Source organism: Danio rerio, chromosome 8 (assembly GCF_052040795.2).
Source record: "Danio rerio strain M-AB ecotype USA chromosome 8, GRCz13ab, whole genome shotgun sequence".
Lineage (NCBI taxonomy): Eukaryota > Metazoa > Chordata > Actinopteri > Cypriniformes > Danionidae > Danio > Danio rerio.
This window is the reverse complement of record NC_141028.1, coordinates 34,720,480-34,742,202: the sequence shown is the minus strand read 5'-3', so window position 1 is coordinate 34,742,202 and position 21,723 is coordinate 34,720,480. Positions and strand designations below refer to the sequence as shown.

Genomic DNA, 21,723 nt, shown 5'->3' with positions numbered 1-21,723 from the left:
ACTAGGCGATCCCATATGCTTTTCGCCACGGTTCAATTCCCCCTCTTAGGTGGACCCGTGCCTTCCCTATCCGCTAACCACCTTCTTATGCGCTCTCCCCCTTCTTAGTTCTAGTCCATATGTAATTGCCATTGTCTCCCCCATTGGGTGCGGATGGTCTCCGCAGCGTACTCCCTACCAGGTTTGCACGCTTCCCAACGTACTGTCGTATTTCCTAGAATTATCTAGACGCTAGCGACTCCCAAAAAATATACCTATTTCGTAAAACTTCCTTTAAAGTGGGATAAGTTGGGGCCAAGGGCACGTTGAAGGACCGCGCCTTCCATGATTTGGGTACATCACGCTTGCTTGACTGCCCTCTCATCGGAGGCGTTGGTAAGGTGCAGTCATTATGGCGTTTTCCATTGTTCTCCCATACAGGGATTTTCTAGATCAAATCCACCTATAGCATTGGAGTTCCCCAACCGAAGGGGAACGTTCGAGGTTACAGAAGTAACCCTTCGTTCCCCGAGGAGGGGAACGGAAATGCTATATTCCATTGCCATAATGACTGTCCCTTAGCTGTTAAAAGTCTCTTCAGCTTAATAGGATGGCGTTTGTTCGCTCCAGGTGTGCTTATATGCTGGGATAATTGGCAATGAAGCACACCTGCGCAAGCTTACGCTGTCAATTCATTGGCCCGTTCAATACTCTTTCAGACAAGTGGCTTCTGAACCGAATCCTCCCATACGTGGATTTTCTAGATCAAACCCACCTTTAGCATTTCCGTTCCCCTCCTCGGGGAACGAAGGGTTACTTCTGTAACCTCGAAAGTTTCTTGATATGTTACAAATTTAATACTTGGAAAACTGACTACTACTAAAGCAAACAGAACAAACTGTAGGCATTATGAAAAATACTGTGCATAAAATAGCAGCTTTGTTGTCAAATTATCATATCATGTATCAAAATTAGGCAATCTGAACTAATCAAAAGTTTTAATTACATAGAAAAAGACATTACAATTTAACCTTTATTTTTCATTTTTAAAGGGACAGTTCACTCCAAAAATAAATAAAAATCTGTAATCATTTACACTTTCCTTCTTTTATCCCATCCTGTTTGGTTTTCTTTCTTCTGTTGAGCACAAAATAAGTTAATTTGATATATGTTGGAACCCTGTAGCCATTGACTGCCATCATACGTTTTTGATTATTTTATGGAAGTCAGTGGTTTCTGGTTAATGACATTCTTCAACATATTTTCTTTTGTGTTCAACAAAAAAAAAGGAATCTCAAAAAAGTTTTTAAAAAGTGGATTGATAGATCAATAAAGGATTACAGAATTTTAATTTCTGGGTGAACTGTTCCTTTAAGCTTAGCCATTTGAATTAAGTGGAAAACCATTAAAACCATTCAACAGAAGCAGCTATAGAACATTTACTGCGTCTGCCGACACCTGGAATCTCATTTCTTTATAATGCATGCTGTCATGCAACTATAAAAGTTATTGTCAGTTATAAATTTGATCTATAACTCAAAATGACAGAGGACTGGTTTACAATGTACAAACATCCTCATCAAGTGACTCTGGTGCCCACCTGCATAATTGACGTTAACTGACTGAGAGGCAGTGCCAACCTCATTGGTGGCCAGACACGTATAGTTCCCAGAATCCTCAGGTGCAGCTCCTCTTATTGTCAGCATGCCAGACTCAGATATGCTCATCCTGAAAGCAGAGCCAGGCTTATATTAACACAAGACTGCTGGTGTAATGCTTATATTACAGAGACAATTGTGCTGAATGCTTGTCAAACTGAACAGTATTTTCTTCCCTCAAACTGACTTCTGACGGATCACAGGCCAGATTTATTCTGATGTCTTGACCAAAATTGAGACTATTAATGGTATGCGGATCACTTATTTAAACTGAAATTAAATATAAATGATCCGTTTTAGGAAAGTAGATAAAAATGACTTAATGTAGATGTGTAATGAGGGAAGGGAGAGGGAGATGGTTGACTACCGATGGTGGTTGGACAAAAAGATGTTGCCATGGCTCCAGAAAACCTTTGGAGGAGGAGATCCAGATGCCGAGCAGGAGATGTGGACCTCTGCACCCAGAGAGAAGCTCTGTGTCTGCGGGGAGACAACCACAGATGGGGCCTCTGTAAAGGAAACGGATATAAACTGTGAATCATCCTACACTTAAAGGAATGGTTTAACCAAAAATGAACATTTTGCCATTATATACCCAACCACATGTTGCTCCAAACCCATATGCTTTTGTTTAATTTTTCATGGGACAAAAATAGGATCTTAAAAAAGGGTCTGTACACAAAGCTTTTTCAAACTTTAACTGATTTAAAACCAAATGTAAATTGCATGACAGAATGCAGAGCTGAAAACAGAATGCAGATGAATTTCAATAAAATGAAATTAGCTGTCATTTGTAACTAGAAAAAAAAAAAAATAAAAGTAACTTAAAGGGCTCAAGTTCATAAACAGATGAAACATAAAATAAAAGTCGAAAATACAGCCAGACAGCCAGACAGACAGACAGACAGACAGACAGACAGACAGACAGACAGACAGACAGACATATAGACATATAGACAGACAGCCAGACAGACAGACATATAGACATATAGACAGACAGACAGACAGACAGACAGACAGATAGATAGATAGATAGATAGATAGATAGATAGATAGATAGATAGATAGATAGATAGATAGATAGATAGATAGATAGATAGATAGATAGATGATAGATAGATAGATAGATAGATAGATAGATAGATAGATAGATAGATAGATAGATAGATAGATAGATAGATAGATAGATAGATAGATAGATAGATAGATAGATAGATAGATAGATAGATAGATAGATAGATAGATAAGGACGGGTCTCTACTATTACTTGGCACAAAGCCTCTGAGACTGCAGACATGGCGAAATGGATAATGAGGAGTGCACACACTATAATGGTATAATAATGATGGCAGTCTGACAGCACAAGCTCACAGTGAGATACACTTCATCGATTTGCTCGGTTATTTGTCTCCAAACGGAGCCGCCAATCTAGAATCACATTAATCTTGCTGATTCGAAACATGCAGGGCTCAATCTTGCTGGCTGAGTGGAGCTCATGCTGTGGTTTGGAGGGTGGTAATGGAAAACACATGGCGGTGGGGCTCATGAGGCCGCAGGAGCTGAGTGTTTGACCAGGTGCTGCGCGATACCTAGGACCACCAGCCAGACGACAGCCTGACTCTCTCCATGGGCGTTTGAGGCTCTGCACTGGTACGGCCCGGCATCCTGGCTGCGAACCCAGCTGATCTCCAGAGAGGAATTGGCTAGTACTCTGACCCTTCCTGAGCGGGATGGTAAAGCGCTGCCTGTCCGGTACCAGGTCAGATTGTGGCGCACAGAGCCTTGAATCTGGCAGGACAGCACTGCCACTGTACCTGGGGATGAGGTCACATTCACAGGAGGACGCAGGACAGGAGGAGGCTCTGAAATTAAGTGAAATTATGATTACAGTCTTCAACACTAAAACGGCCAAGGATGAAATGAATTTAAATATTTAGTTATTAACAACTCACTATTATTAAAAATAGTTTATACATAGAGGCATTTATACCTCTCTACAGTAAATATTATACAGTAACAGAGCCATAGTCAGTGTTGTAACACGTAAAAAAATAATGCATCAGAATAATGTATTACTTTTTGATGTGACACAGTTATGTAATCAATATTTAAGTGGTTTGAACAACCCACCCCTCATGGCCAAAAGGTCCAGAATTTGTCCTTTTAATTATTTGACGTCATTTTAAATATATACAGTATATATTATAATAAAGTGTTATTTTAAATAACTATGGCCAGTAATTCGAATCCTATTTAGCCTTAAAGCTACAATAATATGACGCGAGTCATGTCACATAACCCATCGAGCAGTAACGTTTAAATCTTTGATGCGACATCCTCATCCATATTGAGTAACGCTATGGGTCAAAACAAGAAAGACAGAAGAGAAAGCAGGCAGCAGCGTCCTTGTCACATAATATTGAACATATGTTCAAAAAGACTGCCAAACAGGATAAGGCTAACGAAAGGGCCAGTCTGTGGCACAGGCAGTATAGGCAAATGCTAAAGTGCCATACATCCAATTTCTAAGAAAGCAGTTCAGACGCAACTTTTTGCATTTTTTAAAAGAAGAGAACAAAAGGTATGATATATAGTTCTTCAATATAATATATGATTGCTGTAGCTGCCATACATAACCGCATTTCAGAACAGTTTAGGCGGCTTGAAGCAAGTGTAACTTAAGCTGTTCAACGTTAACTGTAAAACACAGTTAACATTTTACATTGATAAACATTTACTTTAGTGATCCAGGTTTTGCCGTTAACATCTAAGTTGCAGCAGATTCTAGGTTCCCTGTTTCAAAAATGAACTGTTATTTTTATCCCTAAAATCAGAACGCAAATGGTGTGATGCATTTCTAGAATCATTGTTGTCCAAATGTTGCTCCGTTTTCTTGAAAATACTTCCAAACAGCTCAGCTGCTGTACATCTGAACCTATCTGAACCTGCTGTACAATTGAACCTATCAATTTACAAGATTCAAATGCCCTGTCCTGTTTTTCTAGGCTTTATTGGTGATAATGGTATTTATGATAATTATCGCATTTTTAGCATAAGAAGAGGAAAGAATATATATATATATATATATATATATATATATATATATATATATATATATATATATATATATATATATATATATATATATATGCTTTTATTCAAGTCATAATAAAAAATATATTTGTAGAGCAACCTATGTTCTCTTGTCATTCATATTTTAATAAACTTTATTAGGTAAAACTGTCTGAGATATGGTTGAAAGCAAGTGATGCATAAAAGTTTAATTTAAAACATCTTGAATGGTTATAAAAATCTTTATAATCATTAAAATAATTTATAAAAAATAATTCAAATAAATAGTTAAAAAATCTTGAATGATAATAATGATATGACTTAGTACAAGAAACGTTCTACTTCTCTGTTTATCCGTCTGACTGTACTGTGGGTTCCTTTGACCTGAAGGCGTCAATTATAAAAGCCTTGTCCGTTTGAGGTGCGCGTGCACTCAGCGGAGGTGCGCGATGCTGCGCCAGGCAAAAGTATAAATCAGGTTTTAGATTGTTAAAGGTTGGTGCTTATTAAAAAAAAAAAAGTTTTTTTTTTTATAAAAAATGTATTTAGACTTTCGTTATCATTGTGTTTGTGTAAATACAGGACACCATCCCCCTTGAAATTTTTAACAATTCCATCACTGATATTATTGTATTGTATCAACAAACATTAATTTGTGACTGCTATTTAATGTTTATTCATCAACACTAGTGATGTTCTTTCAATCTATGTGCATTTTAAGGTAAATAGGATAGTGCTTTTGTTATAACGCATAAATAGGCTGACCCAGAATCTGCGCGCGCAGAAGATTTTCCACAGATTTTTAGCCCATCATTAATTCTGTTTATTCACTTGAGTAAATGTGTGTAAATATATATTTATTCCATTTTTTTATTAATTTCAGTAATATTATTGACTAATGTAAAAATATTCATCTGATTTATGTAAAATGCAGTTTGTACAGTAATATTTTCTTTTTTTTACTAGATTTATTATATGACAAACTTGCTTTATTTAACAAATAAAGTGAATCTAATTGGATTTGCATTTTAAACATTAAATACAAGTTAAAAGGATATTATTTTTTATTTCACATATTAAGGTTTTAGTTATGATACTCCCAAAATAATTCTGCTGAAATCCGCAGACTTTTACCAAAATTCTCTGCAGAAATAGCAAAAAACATCAGCAGATTCCGTCTGGCCCTACACATAAGTTACATGTAATATTGTAAGGTAAGGGATTACATATTTTACATAACAATAACACATTATTTTTTAAGTATTATAAGAGATAATAAACACATAGCACATCCCTTTCAGTTTAATGGTGTTATAGCAGTCAAATACAGGACCTTTGGCTGTGACCTATAATTCCTCCACAAAAGCTTTGCTCATTTACAGTCTCCTTTAATTCTGGAGATTATACCCTCCTCAGCAAACTGAAGCCTTGTTTATACTTTCACATGACCCTCCGCAGACTCTGCATGCAGTTCACGACGCTTGAGAGGCTTGACATGTTCCACATTGAACAGCTCTGCACAATGACAGAAGCAGCAGGCAGAAAATATTAGCTGAACCGGCTAGAAACAGCTGCGAAGAGTGTTTAAAACAATTTTTATGATAACCTAGCCAGGAAAAAAGATTCATGTTCTTAAGCTTCCTTTTTTCATGGTAACTTTACTGTGAAGGAATTTTCATACATATACAATAGCCTGTTTATTATTATGGTGGCTTGAAAAAGCCAACATACTGTTATACTACATAAACTTAATATTCTTCTGTCTACTTCTTTTGAGACTAATTTCTATATGTATCTCCTCCTAGACTGTTCATACTACAACCACCAAACTAACACCAAACCTCCAAACTGGTCTGACTCGGGTTGCTATGTCTTTTCCAGCTGATCCGACTTACTGTTATTCCAAAAACTGGCTGGGAATATCCAGAAAAATCCCATTGACTTAACATTTTACCAAAATTTGTGACCTCATAACTTTGTGCCAGACTGTCATACAGACTTAATGTCCAGCTCATTGAACTCAGACTACCAATCTGCCAATCACTCATGATCTTTTAACTTACTAGCCCCACCCTAGCAAACACTTACTGCACCTTACCAACTGTCCCATAAACTTCCATTGTAAAAAACTATCATTGACTTTACATTGGACATGCTAACAACATACCAGATCATGCTAACAATATACTAATCCATACTGGAAACATTCTAACAACATACTAACATTTTAGCAACATGCTAATTCATACTAGAAACATGTTAGCAGCATCCTAATTCATACAAGAATCATGGTAATTAAGTTACCAACCCCTAGCAACACCTAAAAAGCCACTCAGAACACCTTAGCAACCGCCTAGCAACACCTTAGTAACCGCCTAGCAACCACTCAGAACACCCTAGCCACAACCTAGCAATGCCTTGGCAACCATTTAGAACACTCTAGCAACCGCCTAACAACATCTTAGCAACCACCTAGCAACCACTCAAATCACCCCAGCAACATCTTAGCAATCACTTATAACACCCTAGAAACCACCTAGCAAGAAGCATGCCAACCCTTTCTAGAAACCTACTAACATATGTGTAGTTATCTATCTATACCAGGGGTCACCAACATGGTGCCCGGAGGATCAGATGAGTTGCCCGCGGGCCCTGAATCTAATATATTTTGTAGTTATTCTTTTTAAATCACACTTGCATTGATGTACCTGAAAATGACATTAAGTTACATAAAAAAACTTTAAAAATATTTCTATAAAATATAATTGTTTTTAAAAGTGATTTCAAATTATATCAGAGCCTGCTGGTCTCGGCAACGAGTGCAATGCAGTAAAGGAATAGGAGGCAGAGTTCTTTTTTACTTCATTTGGTGAAGAAAAAGTGGCACAATGTTGAGAAACATTTCAGAATGTGTCAGGCAAGCTAATGTTACCATGCTAAGTACCCACCGGGCAGCGCACTACAAGTGGAAAAAGTCCGCAAACTAAAGGAAGGTTTGTAAAAACTGCAGGCTTTTTTCACGAGCTAAACATTTTTATTAGAAAAAATGAGGCATTTTCAGACAGGACAGCAAAACTGTGCTTAAAGACTAGAATATTAGATTAGAATATAATCTCCCCTCCGATGTCCACCTCAGGGCAACTGTTAGAAGAGTGTCGGCTGTTAACAATGTTGTAGATTTGGTGATAATTTCAGCAAAATCTGAAAGATTTTATGTTACATAAGAAGGTTTTATGTTAAACAATTGATTGATAAACATGGTACATTTAAGTGCATGATTTGTTAAAAAATGTTTGTGGCAAGTGAAAATATTGTAGAAGTAATAATTTGAAAATGTAAATACTAGTATAGATGTATAGAAATAAAGTGTGGCATACTGATATTTATCTGTTACCTACCCTGTTTCTCACAATTGTTTACTACTATTGTGAGAAAGCATTAACATGATCAGTGTCTTCACATAGATGAATTTCATTAATTATTAATAATAACATTCAATTAAAAGTACATTAAGCAAATTTTTTTGTTGAGAAGTGTGTATCAAACTAGTAGCCCTTTACATTAATCGCTACCCAAAAAGTAGCTCTCAGTTTCAAAAAGGTGGTTGACACCTGATCTATACCAACTGTTTCAAACTCCTAAAAGCTAAATCGATTATATAATTTTAAAGTTTTAATTTTAAAGTTTGTCTATTAATTTTTTCTAGTTGTATAATAATAAATGAATTCAATAAAAAGTTGCATTTTAAGGCATTTGATGTTTTACATAAATTAATAAAAATATTTGTTTATTTAAAATAATTGTGTTTTAATATTTAGAAAAAATAATCAGAAATTTAAAATAAGTATTGCACTATTATTTAGTGCACAAAATCACATTATTTCTCTTTACACACACTCATACTGAAACAGTTAACGTATCCTACTACTTTTACAACATGTACACTCTGCTCAAACAGACATATAAAGTATATACAAGGTTTGAGAGTATGCATGACTGTGTAGCATATGGAAATCTGTACGTAAATGTGAATATCTACACAATACCTCTGACAGTAAGTTGCGTGAGAGCTCGTCCCATGCCGGCAGTGCTCCTGGCCACACATTCATAAGCTCCCTCATCATTGCCTGAAGCATGAGGAATTTCCCATGATGCTTTACCTGAAGCCCTTCAATTACAAACAAATTAGCAGGTTTAAGTGATGAGTCTTTAAGTGCAGCCTTTGATCACAAGCATGCATTTAGCTTTACACAGTACCACTTGCAAGAGTGAGGTCAAGACTGGAAAGAATTACACACAAAATATAGTGTTACAGATTACAAACGATATGAACATAACAGATGGCGGCAGGTGAAAGGAAGAAAAGGAAAAAAGATAGCCTGATGTCACTAACAGCTAGCTTGCACAGAATACCTTTCATTTTAAGTCAATGTTATTTCATGTTCGAAACGTAACTCAAAACAGAGAGCCTTCAGTCTTTCATTTTTCAAGATGACTTTCTTTTGTGCAGTTCAACCACTGCTGTTCATATCCATTCCAGTATTGATATGTCAGCGAAAGCTCACAAATCCGTATGAGGTTCGGTTTGTATTTCGACTGTGAATGAATGCTCAGTGTCAGCATGCTGTATCAAACGGAGCAGAAAATCATTTAGCAGATGTTCACTTTAACATCTGCTCCATTATGTTTACCTAAGGTTATATCACTGGAGAGAATACCTGCAAAAGTGTTTGTATGTGTTTAGTTTTGTTGAGAAAGAGAGAGAGATGAAGCTGATATGAAAGAGAGAGTACAAGGAGAGGGGAAACATCTTAGAATGATAGGATTAGCGTAAATGTGTGCCAGATTCAATTATAGGGCGTACAATTAACCTCCTAGGGCTTAATGTCCACATACTAGGACAGCACCTTTTAGCTCTTAAGTGGCTATTTACAATACTTTGAATTTTTAATATTTTGTTACAGACATACAGTACAGTGTCATCCTGCAACTGTTTTGCAGCTTATGAAATTTTCCAACTACTATTTTTAGCTGTCCAAAATGGGGAAATGATGTTGTTTTTTCTCTCTGATAGTCAAAAACAATTATATGTTATAAATGCATTTTAAAACAGTCAGGAAAAAAGTGTTTTAGATATATTTTTTCTCTAAAAGTACATAATATCAAAACATGATGCTTAGGTTTTATTCTAAGGGTACAATTAGCCCAAATAGCAAAGAAAAATAAAAAATGCATGTATAAAAACATCTTGGGCCTTAAGAGGTTAGGCTGTTTAACAACAGGCATTTCTCTTTTTAGGAATTTAGGAGATACAATTGGTCATCATCTTATGTTTTACAATATGCATTCATTAAAATGCATATTGGTTAATGCCAAATTCTATATATCTGTAGGGATATTTCAATTATGGTAGGGCTGTTCATTTATGGAAAAAAACATATCATAATCATAATTATTTTAGTCAACGCTGTAATTACGATTATTTAAAATGATTATGACTGGGTCATGTGGCCAACCTTTTTTGATTGATTATTTAAAGATCAAACTACAAACCAATCAACAATACACTGACCTCTGTAAATAAGGTTGTTATCATGGCATTTAGAGACAATTTAGAGATCATGCAATTTCAGAGTTCTTAAAGTCATTAAAATATTTCAAAAGAATAAAAATAACAACATAATAAAGCAGGAACGTGCACACATAGGGCTCAACCTGTGCAGTGCATATGCCCTTTTTAGTCTTGGATAGATAGTGCCCTTCCAAAATGAGCTAAAGTGCCCTAGCGACCAGCGACCATTTATCATGCATTTGACCATTTAGGCACACGCTAAACAATACAAGACAATACTTTACATGTATTCTATAAATCAAGTCCCATGCTACAAAAGTTACATGATTTTACTGATTTCCATGTAACTTTGGTCTTTTTAGAGGAACAATTGTGGATTGTTTAGAAAACGTCAGAATATGATGCAATTATAATTTTGATTATTGTTTTTCATAATAGCTAAAAGGCCACATTTGAAATCTAAATAAAATTTCAATCAATTTCATAACTGTTATTTTGAGTATTAATAGAGACAACTGATGTGCTTAAAACATGATATTTTTCATGCTAATATTTTGATTCGCATTAATGTCTAATAGTGCTTAAAAAGCACTAACACAAGGATTTTGTGCCTCTAATGAATCCAAAAACTAACAGGACATCTTATTGTACTGAATTAAAGTGCAAGGTAAAATAGAAATAGAGTGGAGAAAGAGGACTTGAGTAGATGTGAGTAGAGGCTCACTCATAGGTTCTTTCCTCTCCCAATGTGTCTCCACCTCTGATGAATCCCAGTTTATAGGGCAGGTCACTCTCCACAGAGCAGTCAATCACAGCAGGCTGCATGTAGAAGCCCCTCACCACTGTGGGCATCACCACCACTGGAGGCTCTGGAGGGTCATAAAAAGGGTAAACTGGTTCATCACAGTTGGATTACAACCCAATACACATAAAAGAGTATTTTTTAGCACAGTCATGACAACAAAGCTTTCAATCATCACATTAAAGAGTATGATGTCCTTTTAAACTAAGTTTAGTGAATTTTGAAAAGAAATTAATATCCATACAGTGTTGTGAATACACCTTTAAAGCATTCTCCTCTGACCTCTGGGATCAACACGACATTTGCACCCACAGAACTGCCGCTCACTAAATATTTTCTGTTTTTTAGACCATTCTCTGTAAACCCAAGACAAGGTTGTACGTGAAAATCCCAGTAGATCAGCAATTTCTGAAACACTCTGACAAGCTTGTCTAAAACCAACAACCATGCCACATTCAAAGTCACTTAAATCCTCTTTCTTTCCCATTCTGATGCTCAGTTTGAACTGCAGCAAATCATATTAACCATGTCTACATTCCTTATTGCATTGACTTGCTGCCATGTAATTGGATAATTAGAAATTTGCATTAACAAGCAGCTGAACACCTAATAAAGTGGCCGGTGAGAGTATAAATATTTATATTTAAACCGTTCAAACTGTTAAAAGGTCGCATTTGAATTCCAAAACAGCAATTGAAAAATAATTTAACCAAAGTAAATATAAAACTAAACAAATAAATAAGCAAAACAGCACAAAGCAAAACAAAAAAATATATATATATTACACAGTGTTAAAATAGTTTAGAGTGTAACAAAACTAAATAAAACCAAATAAAAAAGAACTAAAAAATATAAGCAAATAATAAAACAAAAATATATAGAGAGAGTCCAAAGCAAATTTTTAAACTTCAAATGCAAATTAAAGACATAAATAAATAAACAAAACTAAAATAAAACAGGGAAATTAAAAGGCTTTTATACAGTGCTCAATTAATTCAAATGGGTTTTAAATGAAACAACATTAAAGTATTTAAAGAGTATTCAAAGTCTTCAACATGTAAACGAAGTCAAGTGGACTAATAAAAATGTTAATAAAGAGTTAAAACTCACCTGGGATGATGTTAGTATATGACACACTTGACAGTCTCTGAAAGTTGTATCCGTCGCCATCATTTCCAGACACTCTGAGGAAAAAGCTCTGAGAAGGTGTTCGAAACTCTGGGATGCTCCAGATTCCTCCAGAGCCTCCATCGCCAGGCAGAGGCACAGGGATGGTGCGCAGCGAGCGGCCGCCGAGAGACACTAACTCCATATTGGTAACCAGACCAGGAGGCTTCAGACCTGAACACTTCAGCATCACATGGGCAGGAACACCTGGAGGAAAACGGGATGTGTTAAATCAATAATTCTTAGGAAGCCTAAGTGCTGGACAATCATGATAAATGCAGTCGAAGGACTTAAATTCTGGCACAAAACTAAGTAAATAAATGTGGCAGGAGCAATTTTTAATTAAAATGTTTTTTTATTATTATTATTATTTAAAATTAAATACATATATTCAACCCTGAATACCACTAATCCTGCACCCATCAGTGGAAAAATTGTTAAGTAACCATATAAATAAAAAAAATGCTATCAGGAATTTCATAATTTTATTTTGGCTACTAAAAACATATTTGTAATATTATCATTAAGACATACATTTCTCTTATGCTTACCATCAGCATATTTGGAGACGTCTTTTTAAGCATTTTTATTCTAGAAATTTTCACTCACGATGCACCAAGTTAACGTGCAAAACCATTCCTTGATGTTAGATGGAGCTTAATGAAAATCAGAAATACCCAGGTACACAAGATGGCGTTATGCAACATTACACTTCTGACACATGTTTGTACAGAATAAGAGGTTGCCCTCACACCTTTTCCTCTTGTATTTATCACGTAAGCTCTTCCTCCACCACTACATCACACAAACACCTGGGGCCTCATGTATTAACGCTGCGTACGCACAAAAACTGTGTACGCCAGGTTTCACGCTCAGAATCGCTCACGTTTGGATTTACTAACGATAAACTGAACGTGGGAATGTGCACAGCTCCACGGCAGATTTATGGCTGGCGTACGCACATTTTTTGTGCGTTTCTGTTTTATTTCCATTGGCGACTCCTAGAGGCAGTTGTTAAATTGCACTCTACAAAGTTTCTTTGAGCCTTGCAATGGCAGCTGTATGAGACGGGTTCATCTAGCAGGTATATAAGGTTTCCATACCATACAGTTGACCAGCTAAACATTAAAGCACAATTTGCAGCGGTCGCCTGTTTTCCCAATGTAATCTGAGCTATCTACCGCACGCACATTGCTATAAAGACACTATCTGAAGATGAATTTGCATGCGTGAATCAGAAACAATTCCATTCAATAGATGTGCAAATAAAATATGATGCACAAACTTATTGATTCCTACTTGTCTTTCTCGTGATAAATAGTTGGCAAAATCTGATATGTAGCGGGGGAAAATTCGAACCGAACCATGATTCGAACCGAGTTCATGCTCGAACGTGTCAAAACATGTTGACATGCGTCTTATGAGCTGCGCCACTGAGACTGTTACAAGTATTGCAACATTTTACACCTATAAACCACTCTATGTTTTTCTTTTGTTGTTAATTCCGGAGAACAAACTTACAAATAACACAGCTTTTCTCCATTCTACCTCCGAAAGGAGCACCTCCAATTCACATTCTGTTCAAAGTTTCTCTTTTTGCTTGATTTTGCCATTGCTTTTTCGTTGAGTTTTGCCAAAGTATAGTCATTAGCATATTCATACGGGGGAGGAGGCAGGGAGGGGTTTTGTGCTTGTGCATGTTACGCTTAGTTTCATGTTCATTCAGATGTACAAAAGAATATGCGTAAGATTCGGCGTACGCAGTGTTTCATACATCTGATTTTTTTTAAATGTGCGTACGCAATGTTTTAGTATGATTTCCACGCAAGTCTTCGTACATGAGGCCCCTGGTCTGAGGTTTGCTCGAAAAAGTTACAAGCGATGAAAAAAAAATTCAGGTTAAATGAAACTTATCATTGGAGCCTATTTGATCTGCGATTTCTGTGTACTCGTCTAAACCTTTTTGTGCTTGAGCACTAACAAGTTGTGTTTACCTTCAGCAACATATGAACAAAAGCATCAATCTCATTGGTTGACCCATTTTTAACACACACTTTGCATCAAATAAAAAGAACAGGCCTGGGACATTTTATAATGGCGATTTTACATTTGCTGTTTTGCACATTGTTGTATGTGATCACACAGGTATGGTTGCAAGGTGTTTAGAGTTGGGCGCAATGCATATCACAGTAACGCGTTACTGTATTCTAATTACTAGATTGGGGAATGCAGTAATGTAATGAATTGCATTTTAATTTTGTGCAATTTGATTACAGTTATTAATTGTCAATGTAATTGCGTTACTTACATTACAAATATAGTTTTTAGAAGAAAAAAAATGCTTCTTTTAAATCACGATATCCACTGAAATTTCAGTTATTAAGCATACTCTTAAATTGCTGGAGAACGCAAGCTCACGAGAGTGTTTGCTTCTTCAAGTGGAAATACAGACATTAGGCTACTTTGATTTTATTGAGCGTAAACTAAAATATTTCTGTGAAATTTAGTCTATTTCCAGTCTCTAAAGAACTTTCAACTTCTTTTAACTCGACCAGCAACTTGTTCAAGCACTTGAACAGAAAGAATTCTACGACAATACTTGTCGCCAAGAAGGATACTGGCACCCAAAAACACAGCCGCCCAACTCAGTCTAAACAGGCTTTTGGATTTTTGTGCAGAATTGAGAGTGAAGGTATCTTCTGAACATGAAGAGAAGAATAGCTGCTTATGAGGTCGTTCACATACTGTATCACATCTTTTGCACATGCAAGTTTGATATTTGCAATGGAGGCGCACGGCAGGCACACCCAGTTGAAAACCAGGAGTCACATGACAAGAACTGACCAGCTTCATACTTTGTATAGAATATATACATTTCGGTAGACTAATTCATTCAGACAAACGCAAAACAACCACACACTGCAGTGCCTTTTCATACAATGGATGTCAATCGTTACAGGTATTTACAGCTTTTGTATTATTACAGGTTTTATACAGTGTTTTAAAAGTAACTTCAAAGTAAAGTATATAGTAATTTGATTACTTTTTCATTTTTTCATTCATTTTCCTTCAGCTTATTCTCTATTTCAGAGGTCGCCACAGCGGAATGAACCACTAACTACTCCAGCATATGTTTTACACAGCGCATACCCTTCCAAGCGCAACCCAGTACTGGAAAACACCCATACACGCTCATTCACACACACATACACTCAAACACTATGGAGGCGAAAGTGCTAAACACTGAGCCACCATGCCACCCCTGACTACTTTTTACATGAAGTAATTAGTAATGTAATCAAATTACACATTTCCAGAGGTAGTCTGTAATTTGTAATCTTTTATTTTTTTAAAGTAACTTAGCCAACACTGGAGGTGTTAAATGTCAAAAATAAGCACATGCAAAAATTGTCCCATTGTGCACATTCCTTAATTCTTGCACTTGTTATGCTGATGTAGTAATACCTTTAATAGGTCTCTCTCTGGTCCTGGTGAACTCAGATACAGGTATACTAGAGAAACCAGCCCTGAAGTCTAGGTTGCTCACACCAGTTACTCTAAGTGTGTGTCTCCCACTGCAGCCCACCTAGACAAAAGAAAAACAACAATCACTGACATTTTTCAGGATCATCTGTAGTGTAAATACTAGACACAAATGTGATCTATTCAAAGAAACCTTTAATGTCCATGGTCCAGGTCGAGGGTTCTTCAGGTTGACCACCCGTGCTGAGTTTGGGATGTTGAGCAGTTCTCTTAGACCCTGCCTCTCTCCAACTGTGCGGCCTATAATTATTCAGATTATCATATTCACATGTTAAGGTATGACGTATGGAACACTGATTTAAGGTCTGTACACTTCAGCACATTTTAATTGAGAAAAAGCAATCCAATCAAATCAAATAAAAGCAAATTATTATTAAAAGATTTGCTGTATTGTATAGACAACAATATTTTAATAATTTATAAAAGATGAATCACTGCCTGATCATATGAGATTAGAAAATGGATATAAACATTACAATCATGAATTTCAGTAGTATGACAACACACTAAGATGCTATGTTAAGTTTATGTTAGCCTTTTAGACTTTTTATACATAAAAAGCAGATTGTAAGGACTTTTGAATTACAAAGCATTGAATTCATGAATAACTGTTCAGTATAAAACAACATTTTGTTACCAAGAGGGTCTCTGAGTTCAATTTGTGGTGCTGGACCACTTAGCGACACGGTGACTTCTTTTAAACTGGGGTCAAAGGGCACCTCCCACTGGGACTCCTGGGCAGTTTCATGGTCAGATGAGAGAAGATGTACCTTCATGGTCTGGATTGTTTCCTCCACCCACTTAAGAACCTAAACACAATAAACAATCACCAAACTTGTTTCATCATGTTTTTATGGTTCATTCAAAATCATCTTGACTAAGTTTGAACTTTGAACATTTCAAATACTTCATTAATCATTTTACTTTTTTGTTTGATGTAGTTTGAATTGACCAGTTTGAACTCCTAGTATTTTTTATTTACAGTAGTTTCATTTTAAATGTTGGATTTAAAATCCACAGTTTTAACTGGTCAGTTTAAACACTATATCAATACTTTTTTTCTTTCTTTGTGTTCAATTTAGTTACATTTTACTTTGGACATCACATTTGTTTGTCAAATCACAAGTGCTTTGTTCATTTTTATTTGATGTTTGACATAATGTCAACTCAAACAGAAAGACAGGGTGAGACACCGTCTTAGCTCCTTCCAATGGGTTCTATGCACAGTTATGCCAATGACAAACTTCCGATGGAAGCTTAATTTGACAAAATTTCAATTTCACCAGGTTGTTTTTACAGCATCAATAATGTAATGTAATTAGAGTACATTCGATTAAATGGACTTAGTAATTCATTTAGTTGTTCAAGTGTAAAATGAGATGAAAGACCATTGTAACCAAAAGCGCTGTCAGTAGCAACAGGCTAGTGCAGAAATTCCATTAAAAATACTGGGGTAAAATAAAGTGACAAGAAATATTTTATTCATTCATTCATTTTCTTGTCAGCTTAGTCCCTTTATTAATCTGGGGTTGCCACAGCAGAATGAACCGCCAACCAGCAAGTTTTTACACAGCAGATGCCCTTCCGGCCGTAACCCATCTCTGGGAAACATCCACACACTCATACATTACGGACAATTAAGTCTAACCAATTCACCTGTACCACATGTCTTTGGACAGTGGGGGAAACCGGAATACCCAGAGGAAACCCACGTAAACGCAGTGAGAACATGCAAACTCCACACAGAAATGCCAACTGAGCCGAGGATTGAACCAGCAATCTTCTTGCTGTGAGGCGAACGTGATACCCACTGCGCCACTGCATCGCCACAAGAAATATTTAACAGACTAAATAGACATGGCAGGGGAAAATGGGATTGAATGCAGTGATTCTCGTCTGATCTGAAACCCACTTTATATTGTATATCTAACAGGCAGTGAAGATCGCTGATTTTTAAAGAAATTTTGTAAAAGAAAGACAGTTCATAGGATGCCCTTGGGCTGCCTAGCTGAAATCTAAAATTGTGTGTGCATATAGCTCATTTAAAAAAAACAGCCAATAGAGTTTTTTAACCAATAGAGGTTCAGGAGGAGTCTGATCAGTCCACTTATGTTCCAGCATCCCTCCACCTCCTCATCTCCTCCTCTGTTTAAACAAAATAGCAGCAGACACCAACACCAAAATCGTTTACCATGTTGATGTAGTTGATTGAGCAGGTGAACTTGTGAATGTTCTGTTAACAGCACAACTCTGCCAGTCACGACTGTGTATCTCAAGCGCCTCAGACTCCTTACAGCCAGAGTCTATGTTAGCAATACTGAGTCTGACTTGTCATTTCTGATGCGTAATTTAAATGGCTCTGATATTCTGTGGTCTGTGTGGACTCATGCATATGATCCACTCTGTGCAGTGTCTCGCTGGACTGAAGCAGACTGTATATTTGCATGCTGTGGTGGTTCACATGACATTAACATGAAAATCAGACTTCCTTCATCCCAAAAAAAATCATATTTACACTGTCTAGTACAGTCTTAGTGCTATTTTCCAAGTAAAAATGGACAATGTCTGTAACAGATTTAATTTTGACACTCCTAGTTCCCTGTATGCTGACCTTGTATGTGCGTGTGCACTTCATTTTGTGCTTTTTTTAAATTTATTTAGTTTTTGTTAGTTGCATTTAAAGCCCACTTGACATGATTTAACATAAGAAACATTATTTGAGGAAAGGCACATACACTGCAGAAGAACTTTCTACTAAATATATTTATATACTGCAGGTTTGTAACAACATGAGCACACAACAGCAGAATCTTCATTTTCACCATTTCACATATATTGCATGATCCAGTCTATAAACTAAAGACTCAAGAGGACATGTCTGGTAAAGCTCAGACTAACTCAAGACAGGGTAGCATCCCGGTGACATCATCTCTGTTCCTGCGGACTGTTCATTGTCTCACAGGCAGATCCTTATTAAACAGTGAGGAAATGAGATCAGATCATCTGTCAAAGAGAGAATGTGAACTATTCCTGCACTGACAAGCTATTCATCTCTCAAAGAGCAGCACTAACAGTAAAGGCCTGCTGTTTACCTCACACGAACATGAAGATGATCCCAGTAGTCATCCAAATGGAAAAAAAATACATGTAATGCATTAGTTGTTCTCAAACCATTCAAGCGGAGACACACAGCACTACATTCACACATGGATGATTTATAAGAACGGTTAATGCCATATTCAAAAATAAACATTTTAATATTAACTTGTCACCTTCATGCTCTTCTCAACCTTTTTGACTTTCTTTCACAAAATGAAAAAAAGCAGTCTCAGTGAGGTGAAATGACGTTCTTTTTTCTTGATTGTCTATTTGTGCGTGTCTAAAAGAAAATAACAACTTTTCACACATTTGCTCAAGTCTTGCTTCCAAAGTCAATTGATCTCTTTGATCAGCCACATTAGTTTTCACGCACCTGTTTTATGGTCATTTTGAAATATCACATAAAAATGTTTAATGGTCATGCAGAGATGGGCAAATTTTTTTTGATAATGTGCATAGCACTTCGAGTGTGAGTTAAATGATAACATTACTTTTCTAAGTAACGAGTAAATGCATTACTTTAAAAATTAAGTGATAATATTTGAGTTACTTTTTAAAAAATGTAACAAGTTTTGTTTAATCAGCTTTTAAAAATTAAATTGCTGAATTAAAATTGAGATGTAAGTATGTGCTCATTATTTTAAATACATGGAGAAAAAGGAATTTTACTTGAAAATGTTTTGTACTTCACTAATAAAACAAAAAGCACAATAGCAGCAAACACATTGCTTTAAATTTTTATTAATCTGTATATACTGTACGGTATGCAAAGCTTTGGGCTCTCTCTTCTTGTTTTGTAAGGTAAATACATAAAAAACCATGCAAGTTCTGAAAGAGATCAAGCCTCAGTCGAGCCTCAAGCCTTCAGAAAAGTCAAGTTTATTTCTAAACTAATAGAAATCAGCCAGTCTTGCATCATTCAATTAATGATTCACCAATCAGATGATTTGAATATAAGTTCAATATAACAGTCATCTTCGTTTTGAAGAATTCCCCCTTCCATCCATACTCCTCCTCCTTTCCTAGATGGGTGGCACGGTGGCCCAGGGGTTAGCACTGTTGCCTCACAGCAAGAACGTCACTGGTTCTAGTCCTTACCCAGCCAGCCGACGTTTCTGTGCAGAGTTAACACGTTCTCCCTGTGCTCAAGTGGGTTTCCCCCGGGTTCCCAGGTTTCTTCCCACCGTCCAAAAACATGCAACTTAAGTTAATTGACTCATTCAAATCGGCACCATAGACATGCTCCTAGTAAGTAGTTATCTCTTTAAAGCAATCACTATGCTGCCGGTTTTCTGCTGGTAACAAAATTGAATGCACTTGGAATTTACTGTTCTGAACACTAAATAAATACTTTGTGTTCAACCCCTTGCAAAGTTGTTTTTTCAATTAATCTGTTAGATCATTCACGTATTCAGAATCTGACTCAAGTTCGATCTTGAAAATTTAAATATAAAACATAAACTCGACGTATATGAACCATATGCTACACTGTAAATAATCTGTTGCTGCCTGAAATTTTTTATGTTGATTCAAATTAACATTACAAGTATTTTCAGCATCATTTTAACTGCTTCAAAAAAGTTTTTAAAATGGTATAATTAAAAAAAAAAAGTTAAAGCCTGATTAACTTGGCCATTTTTCTTTATTTACTAATAATTCTTTCACCTAAGGATACATGACTGCTGTAATACTATTATAGTACACAAAAGAAGACATGAAGTCATACAGATTGGGATTAAATAATGATGATCAGTTCTGTGTACTAATTTTTACCTCATTTATTTTGACCTACTACATGGGTCATATGCACAAAACAGCAGACATGTACAATATATATAAAGTTGAGACAGTAATATGAATTTAAGTTCATTATCAAACCAAACAGCTGACTGAATGCACTGCAGTGGCCCTAAATAACTCAGTTACATTTAATATCCACTATTAAAGTCTCTAAGTTGATAATTTGCCATTAGAATTTTATTAAATGCGCATCAATTATACCTCATCATGGAAAATTTGATCGGCAACAAAGGAAATGGAAATGAGAGTGTTTTTACGGCAGCTTATTAGCACAAGGAGAACAACAACTAACGAAAAACTGTTTCCTCACTTTTTGTATTTTTAGATGTCAGCCATTAACTCCTTTAGCGGCAGCTGTGTGTATTTATTCTGACCTTTTTATATGGAGTACAGACATAATGGCTGCTCTGTGTCCATAACACTGAGCGAAAACATTGCTTCAGTAAACCCGCGAGAATGACGCTTATTTAACACATCTTTATGCATTTAGGAATGAGAGAGAAAATTGGAGCGAGCGTAGTCTTTGATAATTTCATTACTCAGATTCTCCCCTATTTCTTTCACTGTAGATCTCTCTCTCTCTCTGCAGACGGCAGCTGGTTCCTTTCGGAGTTTACAACTGGAAACAGCTGTAATGAGTGCCACATGTGCAGCTATCCCCCACAGAGCAGCAAAAAGTCCAGCAATAACCTACATCTGCCTAAAACTAGTGTCTGTTTCAGTGGACGCCCCATGGGAGACAAGAAGATTAGCCTTGTGATAGATAATCGACAAAAAGGCCACTGCTGAGCGATATATAGTCAACTATATTCAGCCTGTGTGGGTCTCAAATGTTGGAAAGGCACCCCAAAAGGGAACATCAAAGTCAAAATACTCTTGAAAGCACATCCAGCGTGACAATCCTTAATGGGAGGCAATAGAATGGTTTCCTCTGGAAGTTGAACTGTCATGTTTCAAAGATTAGTTGTGGAGGAGGGTTGGTCGGGAAGCAGAGATGTGAAGAGGATATGGAGGTCAGCTGAGGATGAGTC

The 21,723-nt window shown here is 36.3% G+C and overlaps 1 protein-coding gene across 1 annotated transcript in view; it reads right to left on the bottom strand.

The window, feature by feature from the left end:
- Positions 1 to 21,723, bottom strand: part of hmcn2 (hemicentin 2) — a 176,384-nt gene that overhangs the window by 122,049 nt on the left and 32,612 nt on the right. Inside the window, exons 5-13 of the mRNA XM_087264883.1 lie at positions 16,431 to 16,602; positions 15,927 to 16,033; positions 15,716 to 15,836; positions 12,194 to 12,457; positions 11,006 to 11,150; positions 8,756 to 8,877; positions 3,227 to 3,499; positions 2,005 to 2,146; positions 1,580 to 1,707 (exon numbers count right to left, since the gene is read on the bottom strand). Coding sequence (XP_087121009.1) covers positions 1,580 to 1,707; positions 2,005 to 2,146; positions 3,227 to 3,499; positions 8,756 to 8,877; positions 11,006 to 11,150; positions 12,194 to 12,457; positions 15,716 to 15,836; positions 15,927 to 16,033; positions 16,431 to 16,602 — 1,474 coding nt within the window. The remainder of the gene's footprint in view (positions 1 to 1,579; positions 1,708 to 2,004; positions 2,147 to 3,226; positions 3,500 to 8,755; positions 8,878 to 11,005; positions 11,151 to 12,193; positions 12,458 to 15,715; positions 15,837 to 15,926; positions 16,034 to 16,430; positions 16,603 to 21,723) is intronic.